Consider the following 15,615-nt stretch of genomic DNA (forward strand, 5'->3'; position numbering starts at 1 on the left):
TCTTCCAGTAGTTTCTTGAGAAAGAATGCATAGGATGAAACCATTTTGATACTTTGAAAAATGTGGCTAGGTATAGAATTATACAGAGAAAATAATTTACTCTCAGGATTTCTTTTTTTTTAATTTTTTTATGATACTCACAGAGAGAGAGAGAGAGGCAGAGACACAAGTAGGCTCCATGCACCAGGAGCCCGATATGGGACTTGATCCCAGGTCTCCAGGATTGCACCCTGAGCCAAAGGCAGGCACCAAACCGCTGCACCACTCAGGGATCCCTACTCTCAGGATTTCAAAGGTGTTACTTCATTGTCTTCCAGTTTCCAATTCCCTGCTGAGAAGTCTGATACCATTCTTATTGCCAGACCTTTCTACATGTTCTTCCCCTCCCCCAGAAAGTTTGAGGAGAGCATGATTAGAAGCCTAGACTCTGGGGGCATCTGGCTGGCTCAGTTAGTGTGGAGCATGCAACTCTTGATCCCGGCATTGTAAATTTGAGCCCCACATTGGGTGTAGAGATTACTTAAAAATAAAATCTTAAAAAAAAAAAAAAAGAATGGACTCTGGATTCACTCTGCCTAGCAGATGTCCTGTGCAACTTTGAACAAATTTCTTAATCTCTTTGCACCTCAGCTTCCTGATTTGCAAAATGGGGTTGTTGGCAGCTCAGATGAATTTATATAAAACACTTCTCTTTATCACAGCCATTCTATTTTTTTTTTAAATTTTTATTTATTTATGATAGTCACACACAGAGAGAGAGAGAGGCAGAGACACAGGCAGAGGGAGAAGCAGGCTCCATGCACCGGGAGCCCGATGTGGGACTCGATCCCGGGTCTCCAGGATCGCGCCCTGGGCCAAAGGCAGGCGCCAAACCGCTGCGCCACCCAGGGTTCCCCACAGCCATTCTAAAATGTAATAAAATTAGTGTAGGTCATTTCTCATTCACTATGCTGGGAAGTCAAGAGATGTGACAGAGATTTATAGTACTTTTTAAATTTTAGAAAACTTTCTTATAGTTTCACGTATTTTTTTCTTCCATTTACTTTATTATCTTTTTGGAATTCCTCCTACATGTTGAACCTCCTGGCTCACCTCTAATTTTCATACATTTGTTTTCTTCTATTGTGCATCTTTTTGTTGTTCTACCTTCTGATTTCAACTTTATCTTCTAAATATTCTATTTAAAAATGTTAGCTATATTTTATATTCTAAATGCTTTGTTCTCTTTTTATGAACCCTTGATCTTCTTTACCTCTTTTTTTTTCTTCTTCTTCTGTTCTTGGTATTGTCTTTTTACCGAGTTTTTAGTTTTCTTTGACTTTTTTTTTTTTTTTTTTTTTTTTTTAAAGAGGCTTGCCTCAAATGTCTGGTGATCCTTGACTGCTTCTGTTTAAGAATGACGCATTGAGTTGCTTGAGTTAAACTTTTCAACTGGGAGGCTTCCTGGTAGAGATTTTCACAGGGGGCTCCCTAAATGTTTATAGGTCTTTTTTCTGGGAGTTCTTTTTCTCAGAGGAGCAAAGGTGGTATAAGCTTCCTGGACAGTGTTTTTAATAGCTAAGGTGAGGAAGGGGATTGGGGTAGTCTTGTTTTTCAGCCCTTATTCTTGTTTTTGGTCAGGCCCCTTGTGTGGTGTCCCCAGCTTTGCAGTATTTTTAAAATTCATCTCCCAGAAAGTAAACTTCTCTTTACCTACAAAGGTGAGATGCAGTCATCTGGCTAAGTGACATGGGGGAGAGGTTTGTGAACTTCAAAGATCTAATTATAATTACCCTGTATATAAACTTTCAGTGTCTTTATCCCCACCCTGACCCCTTAGTACCTCCAGAGCATATCTCCTTGCTTCCTGTTCATATTTCCCAACTCTGAAGGCATTTACTTTGGCTTCCTCTATTATGCTAAGTCAGTTACCCTTCTTCCACCTACTTTCAATCTTCCAAGAAGTCTTGATTCCTCTCCCACCCTGTAGTCCTTGGGGTTAATGCTTGTTTTGGGTACTTTGCTATCAACTCAGGGGAATGGTGCAAACGTAAAATCTAGGTGTTAAATCCTCTGGTCCTGAATCAGGGAAAACATTCTCACTCTCCACTTGCCAGACTCTAAATGTGTCAACTGATTCATTTTATAAGACTGTAAAAAGTTCAGAATTCCAAGAATCCAAACATTAGGCAGAAGAGTTTTTCCACAAAGTCCTTTTTATTTATTTCACTAGAAATTACTCTTTATTGATTAAATCACCAGGAATTTTCAGCACAAGATTGAACATCTTAATAACCACTGAGGTTTGGGCTCTGGGGCTTACTCTGCCTCTCCCAGTCCTAAAAGGGGTTTAGAGGGAGAGACGTCATTAACAGAGACCAAATCAGATGGTTGCAGGTCCTCCTTTCCCAGTCATTGGACAAGCTGCTCAATTCTTGTCCAGAGCAGGAAAGAGCCAGTACTTGAGAAAAATCTAATAAAGAATTTGACAATACAATATAAGATCTCTCTTAACAATTTAGATTTATCAACAGCATTGGTCCAAACTTATTTGCTTCTGATCTAAATCATTTTGCAATTTACCTCTTTTGGTGTGTATGTAATTTTAATACATAACCTAACTCCCTGTGCAGACATGAATCAACCCAGTGCCTAGAAAAATCCCTCAAACTAGAATAGCCTCCTCCTGCTCTTGGAAAGAACAGAGGTTTTTCTGCTCCTCTTCCACATACAAGATGAACAAATCTCCCCCTGAAGTCCCAAATGTTACTTCTGGCCTTGGAATGTGCAGCTTGTGATGGGCTGATTCAAATCACCTCGAAAGGGCAGCTGGAACTACTATGCAGGCAGCCTTCTTTGGAAATTTCTTCTTAAAATAACGTTTTGAGAATCGTTCATGATTGCGTACAAAGGCTCTAAGGTCCAAACAACTTCTGCTATTCCATCTCACGAGCTAGGCTCAGAGGAGGCATTGGAATTGTCAGGAGCAAGAGCAGTAGCAGTGGCCCCACGAGGTAGGACCTCAATAACTCGAGGCTTATCAATAATCCGGGCAGTCCGGTTTCCCTTTTCCACAATACCGACGATCCATGCCTGGTGACCCTCTCCATACTTGGAAGATTTTATTTCAGAACAAAAGCGAGCTGCCTGTTCTCTCGGCAGACAAATCAGCAATCCACCAGAAGTTTCCGCTGAGGTTCCTTGAAGGAGCCCAAAGCGCCCACTGGCCTTGCTGATGGCAGCCATCTTGGCGATGATTGGCAGATTATGAATGACAAAGGACACCTCGTTTCTTTGTTGTTTTGCAAGGTTCTGAGAGTGTCCTAGAATGCCAAAACCGGTGATATCTGTGGCTGCATGTGCATTAAACGTGTGCATTAATCCAGCAGCAGTTCTGTTCAGGGTAGCCATATTGAACATGGCTTCCTGATAAGCCAGCTCTACCTCTTCCCTGGAGACCACCATATTTATTTTATTCCATCTCTCAGGGTTATCTAGCCATTGGTGGGCATTAACAGCAACTTGGGTTCCTAGGGGTTTGGTTAACACGAGCACATCCCCAACAACGGCGCTGTCAGGCATGATGAATTCATTTGGCTGACATACCACAGTGGCAACCCCACCGACAATAATCCAAGGGTTTACCACTGTCTGTCCGCCAGTCACTGCAGTCCCTCCTTCCTCAGCAGCGTCGCGAAAGCCTTTGATCATAAGGGGTGTTATCTTCTCTCGTTCCTCCTCAGTCATACTCTGGCTGACGCTGAGTAACATCAACATGTTGTCACATTCAGTAATGCCCATGGCATAGAGGTCACTCAGCACGTTGGCACACGCTATGCGCCCCATCATGTAGGGATCTTCCACCAAGGGGTAAAAGAAGTCCGTGGTCTGCACCAGGGACAGGCCCCCGTGCCTCAGGGGGATGACGCAGGAGTCCATCCCGATGCCCAGGGCTGGAAAGGTGGGGTTGGGATCCGCCCCGGCCGGCAGGCCGCCTTCCTGGGCCGCCTCTTCATGGCTTCCGACCAGGGCTAGGCCCAGCGGGGGCCGCACTTCTGGCCGCGTCAGTCCCGCCAGGAGTTTGAGCAGCGTCTCCTGGGGGACCTTGCAGCCTCAGCCCTTCATGCCGGAGAAGCCCGTCAGCCGCCAGCTGGGGCTGAGGCCCAGCGCCTGGGGCTCGAAGGGCCGGTAGCTGGAGAAGCCCCGGCCCAGAGACAAGCCCGCGGAGCCCGAGCCTTCCGCCGCCGCCGCCGCCGCCGCCACCTCGCCGCCGGCGCCCGTCGCCGCGGCTTCCGCCATCGCGCCTGCCCGGCAGGGAGGGAAGAGGAGAGGGGAGGGGAGCGCCCTTGTATCTTCTACTCCAGTTACTACGGACTAACAGATATTACCGCAGAGATTCTCCCCGGCACGACTCGCGCCACCGGACTCACGCCACCCCGCGCGCTCCTGGCCTTCCTGAGGGAGGAGCTGCCGGCCTTCCCCTACTTATAGCCCCGCTGATTGACAGCCGTGCTAGCCAATGACGACTCCGCTACCGAGAGGCGGGCTTCCTTTGGTCTAAAAGCTAAATTACAAGTCAACCAGCAGTTTGCGAAATTGGTCGGGGAGAGATTACCCGCAAGTGCTTCGTTTCGCTCCCCTAGATGTAATTTAAACGATCTCTTGGGAGTGGCTGGCGGAATCTGGCTCCCCTAGAGGCAGTTTACCAAGGGCAGTTTCGAAGATAAAGAAGATCGGTCGCTTGGCAGATCTCCCGTAGGGCAGAATTGTCCACGGGTCGTTTGCGCTCGTGACCAGTCCAGGAGAGAAAAAGAGCCCAGGGAAAAATTCGGAAAGAATAATGAGAAATTAGATATTAAGTTACTACCATCAAGCAAGCAAACCTTAGCGTCAAAATAATGAAATGTTAAAATGGATTTCAAAGAATTTTAGAACTCGGGCGCCTGGCTGGCTCGCTCTGTCGGAAGAGCATGCGACTCTAGATCTCAGGGTCGTGACTTCCAGCCCTACATTGGGGGTAGAGATTACATTTTAAAAATATGATCCTAAAGTTTTTTAAGACTCTTGCGTCTACCACTAACTGCCCGTGTGAGTCACTTTCTTCCCCCTCCCCCCCCGCAGCAGTTCACTCATCTGGACAACAAAGTGGCTTACCTTGTTTTGTTCTAAAATTTCTTTTTTAAAAAATATTTTATTTTATTTATTCATAAGAGACACACACGCAGAGGCAGAGACATAGGCAGAGGGAGAAGCAGGCTCCATGCAGGGAGACCCATGTAGGACTGGATCCCAGGATACCAGGACCCAATCTGAGCTGAAGGCAGACGCTCAACCGCTAAGCCACCCAAGCTCAGAAATTCTAAAATTTCTGTATCTCTTTAAGTTAGTATATATAAGAATCTGTGATGGATCCATTATGAACAATTTGCCAATATCTATTGAGATTATAACTACAGGGCAGCCCGGGTAGCTCAGCGGTTTAGCGCCGCCTTCAGCCCAGGGCCTGATCCTAGAGACCCAAGATCGAGTCCCATGTTGGGCTCCCTGCAGGGAGCCTGCTTCTCCCTCTGCCTGTGTCTCTGCCTCTCTCTCTCTCTCTCTCTGCCTCTCATGAATAAATATATAAAATCTTTTTTTAAAAAAATTAGAAAGTAAGGGGATCCCTGGGTGGCTCAGCGGTTTGGCACGGGCCTTTGGCCCAGGGCGCGATCCTGGAGTCCCGGGATCTAGTCCCGCGTCGGGTTCCCTGCATGGAGCCTGCTTCTCCCTCTGCCTGTGTCTCTGCCTCTCTCTCTCTCTCTCTCTCTCTCTCTGTGTATCATAAATAAATCTTTTAAAAAATCCTATTAAAAATTAAATAAATAAATAAATAAATAAATAAATAAATAAATAAATAAATAAATAAATTATAACTGCACATAATACCTTTGACTCAGCAGTTCCAATTCTAGGATTTTACCCTACAGATGTACTCACCAGCTATGTGTAGGAAATGATAGGGTTGTCTTGTTTTGTTTTGTTTTTCTGTGCTGTTTGTAATATCAACATGCTGGAAACAACTTAAATGTTTTATCAATTATGATTAAAATAAAAAGTGGTACAATTATGTAATAGACTACCCAAGCAACTTTAAAACAGAATGAGAAAACACTGATGCAATTATATTGATAATAGTTACAATTCTAAGAAGCACAGTTCTAAATGCTTTAGTATATTAACTTAGTTCTTTTTTTTATATATTAACTTAGTTCTTATAAAAACCTTTGAGTTAGGATTCTTTCCACATCTTGCAGATAAGGAATATAATGCAGAGAGAATTAATGATCCACTCCAGGTCATACCCAGTTTATTCATTTTTATTTTTATTTTTTTCATACCCAGTTTAGAATAAAGCTGGATATGAATCCAAGCAATTTGTTCCAAAGACCACCAGGCTAGGGGCTCCTGGGTGGCTCAGTGGTTGAGTGTCTTCCTTCAGCTTAGGGCATGATCCTGAGATCATGGAATTCAGTCCTGCATCTCCCTCCATCTGTGTCTTAACGTCTTTCTGTGTCTCTCATTAATAAATAAATAAAATCTTAAAACAAACAAACAAACAAACAAAGCTGGGCGGCCCCAGTGGCTCAGCGGTTTAGCACCGCCTTCCACCCAGGGTGTGATCCTAGAAACTGGGGATGGAGTCCCATGTCACGCTCCCTGCCTGGAGCCTGTTTCTCTCTCTGCCTGTTTCTTTGCCTCTCTCATGAATAAATAAATAAATCTTTGTTTAAAAAAAGCAAAAAACAAAGACCACCAGGTTATATTGCTTATGATGTTTGTTAAGAGAAATAAGCACGGTTCAGAGCAGTATTTACAGAATACTATTATTTGTTGTAAAAGGGGGAAATATATGCAATAACATATTTCTTGGAGGATAATCACCAGAAACCAGTGAGTTGATTGCCTCTGGGGAGGAATAAGGTGGCTGGGGACGAGAGATTATTCATTGTGATGTCTTTTTGTTCCTTTAACATTTGGAACTTAATTTTTTTATTTTTTATTTTATTTTTAAGATTTTATTTATTTATTCATTAGAGACACACACAAACACAGAGGCAGAGACACAGGCAGAGGGAGAAGCAGGCTCCAATGCAAGGAGCCCGACATGGGCCTCGATCCCGGGACTCCAGGATCATGCCCTGTGCTGAAGGCAGGCACCAAACGCTGAGCCACCCAGGGATTCCCTGAACTTAAAATTTTGAAAAAATATTTGAGTGTATTACATACTAAAAAAAAAAATCCTATGGAACTATAAATTGGTGCATTTTGTAAAAGAGTTTGGCCTTAACTGATTAAATCAACATGTGCAAACCTATGCATTCCACACATAGGTGGAACTCCCCAGCAATTCTACCCATAAAACACGCCCTAGAGAAAGTCTTGCAAAGGTGCCCCAAGAGACATGTGCAAGAATGTAGGAGCTCTGGATATTGATTATGCAACAATGTGAAGGTACTTAACACTACTGAACTGTACCCTTAAAAAAAGGCAAGGTGGAAAATTTTATGTCATATGTATTTTGCCACAATTAAAAATAGAAAAAAACATAAGGATACTTATAGCTCTTACAGTAAGTCATTATATTTGGTTTTTATTGTTCTGCAATACAGTGTTAAGAAGGCATGGATTAAATTGGAAGAAACTCGAATGTTAAAATTAGACTGAGTTGCAGTCTTGGCTCTCCTAATGACCTTGGACAAATTATCTAACCTCTAGGAACCCTAGTTTCACTACCTATAAAATAGTCCTTTCACCTGAAGATGATGATAGATACCTGATGGGAGTGTTTCTGAGAGTTAAATTTTAAAATGTGTGTAAAACACCTAACACAGTTCCTGGCTGATGGTAAGCTTACCATAAAAAACAGAATCTATCATCACACACTGCTATTAAGGTAGATGGAGCGGCTGGAATTTAAATTCACAAAACTTATAACATCTTGGAAAATTTTTTGTAAAAGCAAATCCATTTGTCTTCCTAAAGAAAAAGAGGAGTGTAACATTGGAATACTGGAAATAACCCATCTGTCTGTTAATAGGGAACGCATAAGCGGATTTGGTATAATTACACAACAGAATATTGTTCACCCGTGAAAATGAATCATAGGCCTAGGCATCATCAATATCAGTAATCTCAAAAACAAGATGTTGGGAGCAAGAAGCCAGTTGCAGAAGAATACGTAAACTAAGATGCCCTTTATATAAAATTCAACACCAGGCAAAGCAATAATATATTGATAAGAGATGCAAAATGATAAAAACTTTTAAAAAAGTAATAGTGAATGATTAACAAAATTTAGCATAGGGATTGCTTCTGGGGAAGGGTGCAGAGGGGATCTGGGCTACATTAAGTTCTGTTCCTTGGGCTGGGTTGTAGTTACATGATGTTCTTTAAACCATACGTATCTGTTTTCTTTTCTTTCTTTCTTTCTTATTTATTTATTTATTTATTTATTTTTAATTTTTTTATTATTATTATTTTTTCGTATCTGTTTTCCTATGCTCTTTTCGTAAGCTGTATTTCAACATCAAAAAAAGAAAATCAGGATGCCTGGGTGGCTCAGTGGTTGAGCATCTACCTTTGGCTTGGGTTATGATCCTGGGGTCCTGGGATGGAGTCTCACATCAGGCTCCCAGCAGGGAAGCTGCCTGTATCTCTGCCTCTTTCTGTATCTCTCATGAATGAATAAATAAAATCTTAAAAAAAGAAAATGTTATATATTTCAGAATTTAAAATACTGAAGGAAAAAGGAAAGAATGGAAAATAAGAGATGAAAAAAAGACCTTTGGATTTTGTCTGACCTTTGGATTTGTTGTCAGTGAATTTATCTGCCCTTGAAGAAGTGATATAGCCTCTCTACACCTTAGTTTCCACTTCTGTCAAATGAAGGTCATCATTTCTGCTTAGGATATGATATAAGGATCATATAAAAATCTCAACTATGAAACTTGTTTTGCAAAATCTTCAGTATATTACCTGTGAAGGATCTTCCTATCACTAAGGGAAAAATGAAAACACTCCATTACGTCTGTAGTTCCCTCACTTAGGTTAAAAAGTGACTAGATCAGGTGCCTCTGTATGCTCTCTCTTCTTTGGACTTTCTCCTCTCAGCATTTAGGACAGTTTGTAATTCTTTATTCATGTGATTGTGCCACAATTATCTGTTTGCGCCACTAGTCTGTAAGCTGTACAGGGGAGGGGCTGCCCTGTTGTGCCTACTTTGGCTTCCCTCCTACTTTACAGGGCAATGACATTTGATGAATAAATATGTCACTTCATGCAACACAATTTGCTGAGCTCATATGATGAACCAGACATGGGGCTGAGGACCTTTTTTTTTTAATTTCTTTCTTTCTTTCTTTCTTTCTTTCTTTCTTTCTTTCTTTCTTTCTTTCTTAGATTTTATTTATTCATTCATGAGACACAGAGAGAGGCAGAGGCAGAGACAGAGGCAGAGGGAGAAACAGGCTCCCCCTGGGAGTGGTAGGCTCCCTACCACTTGATCCCAAGGGGCTTGATCCCAAGACCCCGGGATTACCACCTGAGCCAAAGGACCACCTGAGCCAAAGGCAGACACTCAACCGCTGAGCCACCCAGGTGCCCTGGCACTGATCATCTTTTTTTTTTAAATTTTATTTATTTATGATAGTCACAGAGACAGAGAGAGAGAGGCAGAGACATAGGCAGAGGGAGAAGCAGGCTGCATGTACCGGGAGCCCGATGTGGGATTCGATCCCGGGTCTCCAGGATCGCGCCCTGGGCCAAAGGCAGGCTCTAAACCGCTGCGCCACTCAGGGATCCCCGGCACTGATCATCTTGCACTTACCTCCTCATTAATGCTCATAGTGGCGCCAGGGAATTATCATTATTAGCTCAATTTTGGAGATGAGACTGAGATCCCGGAAAGGTCAGAAGTTCCTCACAGGGTCACCTAGTGATGAGAATACAAACCTAGGTCTTTTTGACCTGAAGGCTGGTGCTCTATGCCTTATCGTGGGCCCACCCCACTTGAGAATACTAACAACCCCCATCATATCCCCCAAAGAAGCAGGACTCTTTGGAGGGAAGGTTTCATCCTGTAATTTGCTGTTGTTTAGAAGCAATGTTCACTCAGGCCAAGAAAGTCATGAATTTGCCTTGGTCAGGGACCACCCACTAGGCTCAGAGCAAGTTCATGAGACTCTGTGCAGATGATCCCCATGGGCCTCTGGAGGGTGATCCCTGTGACTGTATTATGAGCATTTGAAAGTATCCTTTTGATCTTTTTCTTGTTTTTCAGAGAGATCTGCTGAACATTTATGGCTTGGGTTAAAGCTTTGGGCCAAAGACTGCAAGAGTAAAAGCCCAGATGGGGCTGGAAATGGAGGCAAAGGAGAAAAGAGGTTTTAGAGAATAATAGTCTGAATACCAGCCCCTCTTTTGTTTTTTACATACGACAAAAGCACTGGGCTAATGATAGTTATAGTTTTTTTCTCATTATGATAATTTCCAGTCATAACACTACACTTTAAGGTTCAGTACACTTTATTTTTATTTTTTGAATATTTTATTTTTAAGTAATCTCCACACCCAGTGTGGGGCTCAAACCCACAACCCTGAGATCAAAAGTTGCTTGCTCCACTGACTGAGCCAGCCAGGCACCACAGATCAGCAAACTTTATTTTAATTTTTCTATTTTTCAAAGTGTATATATTTAAACAAAATCTACACCCAATGTGGAGCTGAATTCATGACCCTGAGATAAAGAGCTAAAAGTTCTACTGACTAAGCCAGCCAGGCACCCCAGGTTCCACACACTTTAAAGAATTTTTAAATTGTGGTGAACTATACACTCAGTACATTTCTAGTATGCCAAAAATACTTCAATATGTTTAGTACACATTTTTAAAAATATTTTATTTTTATTTAAATTTTTTTAAAAAATATTTTGTTTATTTTTTCATGAGAGACACAGAGAGAGGCAGAGACATAGCCAGAGGGAGAAGTAGGCTTCCTGAGGGGAGCTAGATGGGGGCCTCGATCCCAAGACCCTGGGATCATGACCTGAGCCAAAGGCAGACACTCAACCACTGAGCCAAGCAGGTGCCCCTAGTTTTTAAAAAATTTTTTAAAGATTTTATTTATTTATGAGAGAGAGAGAGAGAGAAGGAGAGAGGCAGAGACATAGGCAGAGGGAGAAGCAGGCTCCAGGCAGGGAGCCTGATGTGGGACTCGATCCCGGGGACTCCAGGATCACACCCTGGGCTGAGGGCAGGCGCTAAACCGCCGAGCCACCCAGGCGTCCCTATTTAAAAAATTTTTTTTTAATTTATTTTTTACGTAATATACCGAAGGTGGGGCTCGAACTTACAAGATCAAGAGTCCGCACACTCTGTTGATAAGCCAGAAATATTATTACAAAAATCATTATGTTGTCATTGGAGAAAAATCACAAAATGCAGCTTAGTAAAGAGGAAGAAGGTTACCTCAAAATCCTCCTCCCAGAGAGAAGTACTAGCAACAGCTTAGCCTCGTGTATTTTAGACATTTTCCTTCATGAGTAAGGAAAGCCACTACATTGAACACCAGGGGGCGCCCTGTCACTCCCTCCAGGCTGTGTAGAGCAGTGTGCTCTGTGTATTTGCATATACTTTAAAATTTTTTAAAACAAAAATGGGATCATTCCAAGTATTTCTAGTAGGATATTACATAATGGGTGAAATAATCTGGCATGTAATAGGTGTTCAACACTCCTGCTGGATTCGTTTGTAAATATTTATTGAAAAGTTTTTTTTTTTTTTAAGATTTTAATTATTTATTTGAGAGAAACAGAGAGAGCCCAAGTGGGGAGGGGCAGAGGAGGAGGAGGAAGAAAGAATCTGAAATAGACTCTCCGCTAAGTGTGAGGCCTAACACAGGGCTTGATCCCATGACCCTGAGATCATGACCTGAGCCAAAACCAAGAGTTTGATGCTTAACCAATTGAGCCATCCAGATGCCCCCTATTTACTTTTTTATTTTATTTTATTTTATTTTATTTTATTTTATTTTATTTTATTTTATTCATTTATTTTTATTTTTTTTAAAAGGGGGACTATGTGTAATATAAAGACCTACTTAACATTTTATTTTTTTTTTAATTTTTTTTTTTATTTACTTATGATAGTCACAGAGAGAGAGGCACAGACACAGGCAGAGGGAGAAGCAGGCTCCATGCACCGGGAGCCCGATGTGGGATTCGATCCCGGGTCTCCAGGATCGCGCCCCGGGCCAAAGACAGGCGCCAAACCGCTGCGCCACCCAGGGATCCCCAGATGCCCCCTATTTACTGAAAACTTATGTGCACTAGATACTGAAGCTATAACAGTGAATGCCAGGCAAAAAATCCCTGTCTTCATGCAGCAGACATTCTAATGGAAAGAGATAGTAATAGGTAAGAGCAACCATTTGTTAGTTAGGGACAGGTATTGAGGAGAGAAAAATGAAGCCTGAAGAGAGAAAGGGTAGGAAGTCTGGTATGTGAATGTATTTTGTGTAATTGTAGCCAGGGAAGGCCTCACTGAAAAGATGACTTTGAAGTAAAGGCCTCAATGAAGAGAAGAATAGGATGCAGATATCTGAAAAAGAGTGCTTCAGGTAGAGAATGATGAGTGCAAAGGCCCTGAGGCAGGCATATACTTGGGCTATTCTAGGAGCAACAAGGCAGCCAGGATGACTGGTGCATATTGAGTGGAGATAGTTGTAGGAAATGTCAGACAGGCACATCACAGGATTGGTATAAATGGCACAGGACATAGGGCTTGCAGATCACTGTAGGACTGCTGTAATCTGACTTTGCCATAGCTTTTACTCTGCATTCAAACCCCAGGGGTCAAAACATTCCTCACTGGTCTGAACCCCAACCACTCTGGCCCAGCATCCAGGTCAGTGTCCCCATTGCCAGCTCCTGAACCTGAGCCTGACCCAGGCCCCGCACAGCCTCAGTTCCCTATCCCTGCCTCCCTGGGTTTGTTTGGTGGGGCTTCCAGCAATAGGCTCTCCCTCAGGAAACTTGAGAACTGACGCCTATGTTCATGGCCCCTCACACTCTTAACCATCTTCTATCACTTTACGTGGCAGGAAATGTCATCTTTGTATCTCGGGTAAATGTGAGAAGCCATACTGAGTCACCTCTTGCCATCAGAACAAGAGAGACACAGGACAGGAAGAGACTCAGAGTGATGGCAGAGCTCAGAGAATGGAGGGTTTGGAGATGGAGATAAAGAATGAGAAGGTGAGGAGCACCTGGGTGACTCAGCCGGTGAAGCATCTGCCTTCAGTTCAGGTCATGATCTCAGGGTCCTCAGATTGAGCCCCCCATCAGCCTCCCTGCGCAGCAAGGAGTCTGATTCTCCCTCTGCCTCTGCCCCTTCCCTGCTTGTGTGCTCTTTCTCTCTCTCTCTCTCTCTCAAAAAAAATTAAATTTAAAAAAATGAGAAAGTGATTTGGAGGATGCTGAGAGAGGGAGTCATGGGATAACCTGGCACAAGAGCATTTCTGACAGAAAAGTACCCATGGCAAAGACCAGCAAGTTTTATGTGTTGGATGGTGGCCAGTATGGCTGGTGACAAGTGGGTGAGAGAGAGCAAGAGGAGGTGATGTCAGAGAGGCAGTGAAGGGCCAAATGTGCAGGGCCCCTGGACTATGGTATGGCCTTTGGCTTTGGCTCTGGGTAAGATGGGAGCCATGGGATGGTTTAGACCAGAGGCTGAGGTGAGGGTGGACAGGGTTGGCTAAATAGATACAGAGAGACAGTGAGGAGGTTCCTGAAAAAACCCAGGGGAGAGATGATGGTGACTTGGTTACACTGGAAATAGTGACAGGTAGTCATATTCTGGAGAGCTTTTAAAGGAAGAAGCAACAGATTTCCTGATGGAGTAAATGTAAGATCTGATGTGTTGGGGCACCTGGGTGTCTTCGTTGGCTAAGCATCTGCCTTCAGCTCGGGTCATGATCTCAGGGTCCTGGGATAGAGGCCTGCATCGTGGTCCCTGCTCAGTGAGGAGCCTACTTCTCTCTGTCCTCTGCTCCTCCCCCTTGATTGTATTCTCTCTCTCTTTCTCTCAAATAAATAGTCTTTTTTTTTTTTTTAAAGATCTGTTGGGCTGTGTGAAGGAATTTTGGACTTTTTGTCCTAAGAGAAAGAGGAAGTCATGGGCTTGGTTTTAAGCAGGGAGGTGGCATGGTTATATTCATGGTTTTGAAAGTTCATTCTGTCTGCTAGGTCAAGAACAGGCTGGAGGGGAATGATGAAGCAGAGGACCAGTGAAAGTTGGTGGGGACTTGGATTAGGATAGAGTATGGTGTGGGGTGGACAGAATACAGCATAATTCTCTCTGCCTCAGGACCTTTGCACCGGTCATTCTTTTTTTAAAAATTTTTATTTATTTATTCATGAGAGAGAAAGAGAGAGAGGCAGAGGGAGAAGCAGGCTCCATGCAGGGAGCCCGATGCAGGACTCGATCCTGGGACTCCAGGATCAAGCCCTGGGCCGAAGGCAGGTGCTAAACCTCTGAGCCACCCAGGAATCCCCTGCACTGGTCATTTTTAATTACCCAACAACGCATTATGCCCAACAAACAGCATTATCTTCAAGACTTGGGAGACCCCTCCTCCATGATCTCCTAACCCTGAAATTTCCTTGTTCTAACCATTTTCATGCTAGATTTTCTCTGACACCTGTGAGCGCCTTATAGCTGAGACCACACCTCACTGGATTCCAGGAGCTCAAGGCCCAGCGTGTGCTCTGGCGCAGAGAAGGCCTTAAACAGCATTTGTTGAATGAATAAATGGAAAGAATGCAAATGAGGACAGAGATCGACACCCTGATAGTTGGAGCTCACCGAAACACTGCAAAAAATGAAGTGTTTAAGATGTAACACACTCTAGGGCACCTGGATGTCTCAATTGGTTAAGTGTCTGGCTCTTGGTTTTGGCTCAGGTCATGATCTCAGGGTCCTGGGATCAAGCCCCAAGCTGGGCTCTGTTACGTGGAAAGTCTGTTTCTCCTCTCCCTCTGTGCTCTCTCTTTCTCAAATAAATAAATGAAATCTTAAAAAAAAAAAAAACAAAGATGTAATACACACTAGTAATTTTTCTTCTTACATTATCTTGACAATCTTTTTAAACCAGTATATGTAAATATACCACATTTTGTTAGAGGCTGAAGTGTTTCATAAAATGGACCTATTTGGGATGCCTGGGTGGCTCAGCGGTTGAGCGTCTGCCTTTGGCTCAGGGGGTGATCCCAGATCCTGGGATCGAGTCCCACGTTGGGCTCCCTGCATGGAGCCTGCTTCTCCCTCTGCCTGTGTCTCTGTCTCTCTCTGTGTCTCTCATGAATAAATAAATAAATAAATAAAATCTTTTTAAAAAATGGACTTATTTAACTGGTATAACCACCTTCCTATTATTGTTAGATATTCAATTTATTTTTTCTTTTTTTAATTAAAGGATTTTCATGAATATCCTCGTTGTATTTATTTCAAGGCACCAGATTTTAGGAAGATCATTGAAACAAGTTGTTCCTCCTGGGGTGGTCAGAGGAGTTGAGACTTTGTCTTATAGGTAATATTAGAT

At 43.1% G+C, this 15,615-nt stretch overlaps 1 protein-coding gene across 1 annotated transcript; it reads right to left on the bottom strand.

Annotated features, from left to right (window-relative positions):
* Window positions 1-2,174: 2,174 nt before the first annotated feature.
* Window positions 2,175-4,448, bottom strand: SEPHS2 (selenophosphate synthetase 2). The gene has a single exon (XM_055339230.1). The coding sequence runs from the start codon at window positions 4,276-4,278 to the stop codon at window positions 2,926-2,928; it is 1,353 nt and encodes a 450-aa protein (XP_055195205.1). The 5' UTR covers window positions 4,279-4,448; the 3' UTR covers window positions 2,175-2,925.
* Between the last annotated feature and the right edge of the window lie 11,167 nt (window positions 4,449-15,615).

The sequence above is a fragment of the Nyctereutes procyonoides genome, unplaced genomic scaffold (assembly GCF_905146905.1).
Source record: "Nyctereutes procyonoides isolate TBG_1078 unplaced genomic scaffold, NYPRO_anot_genome, whole genome shotgun sequence".
NCBI lineage: Eukaryota > Metazoa > Chordata > Mammalia > Carnivora > Canidae > Nyctereutes > Nyctereutes procyonoides.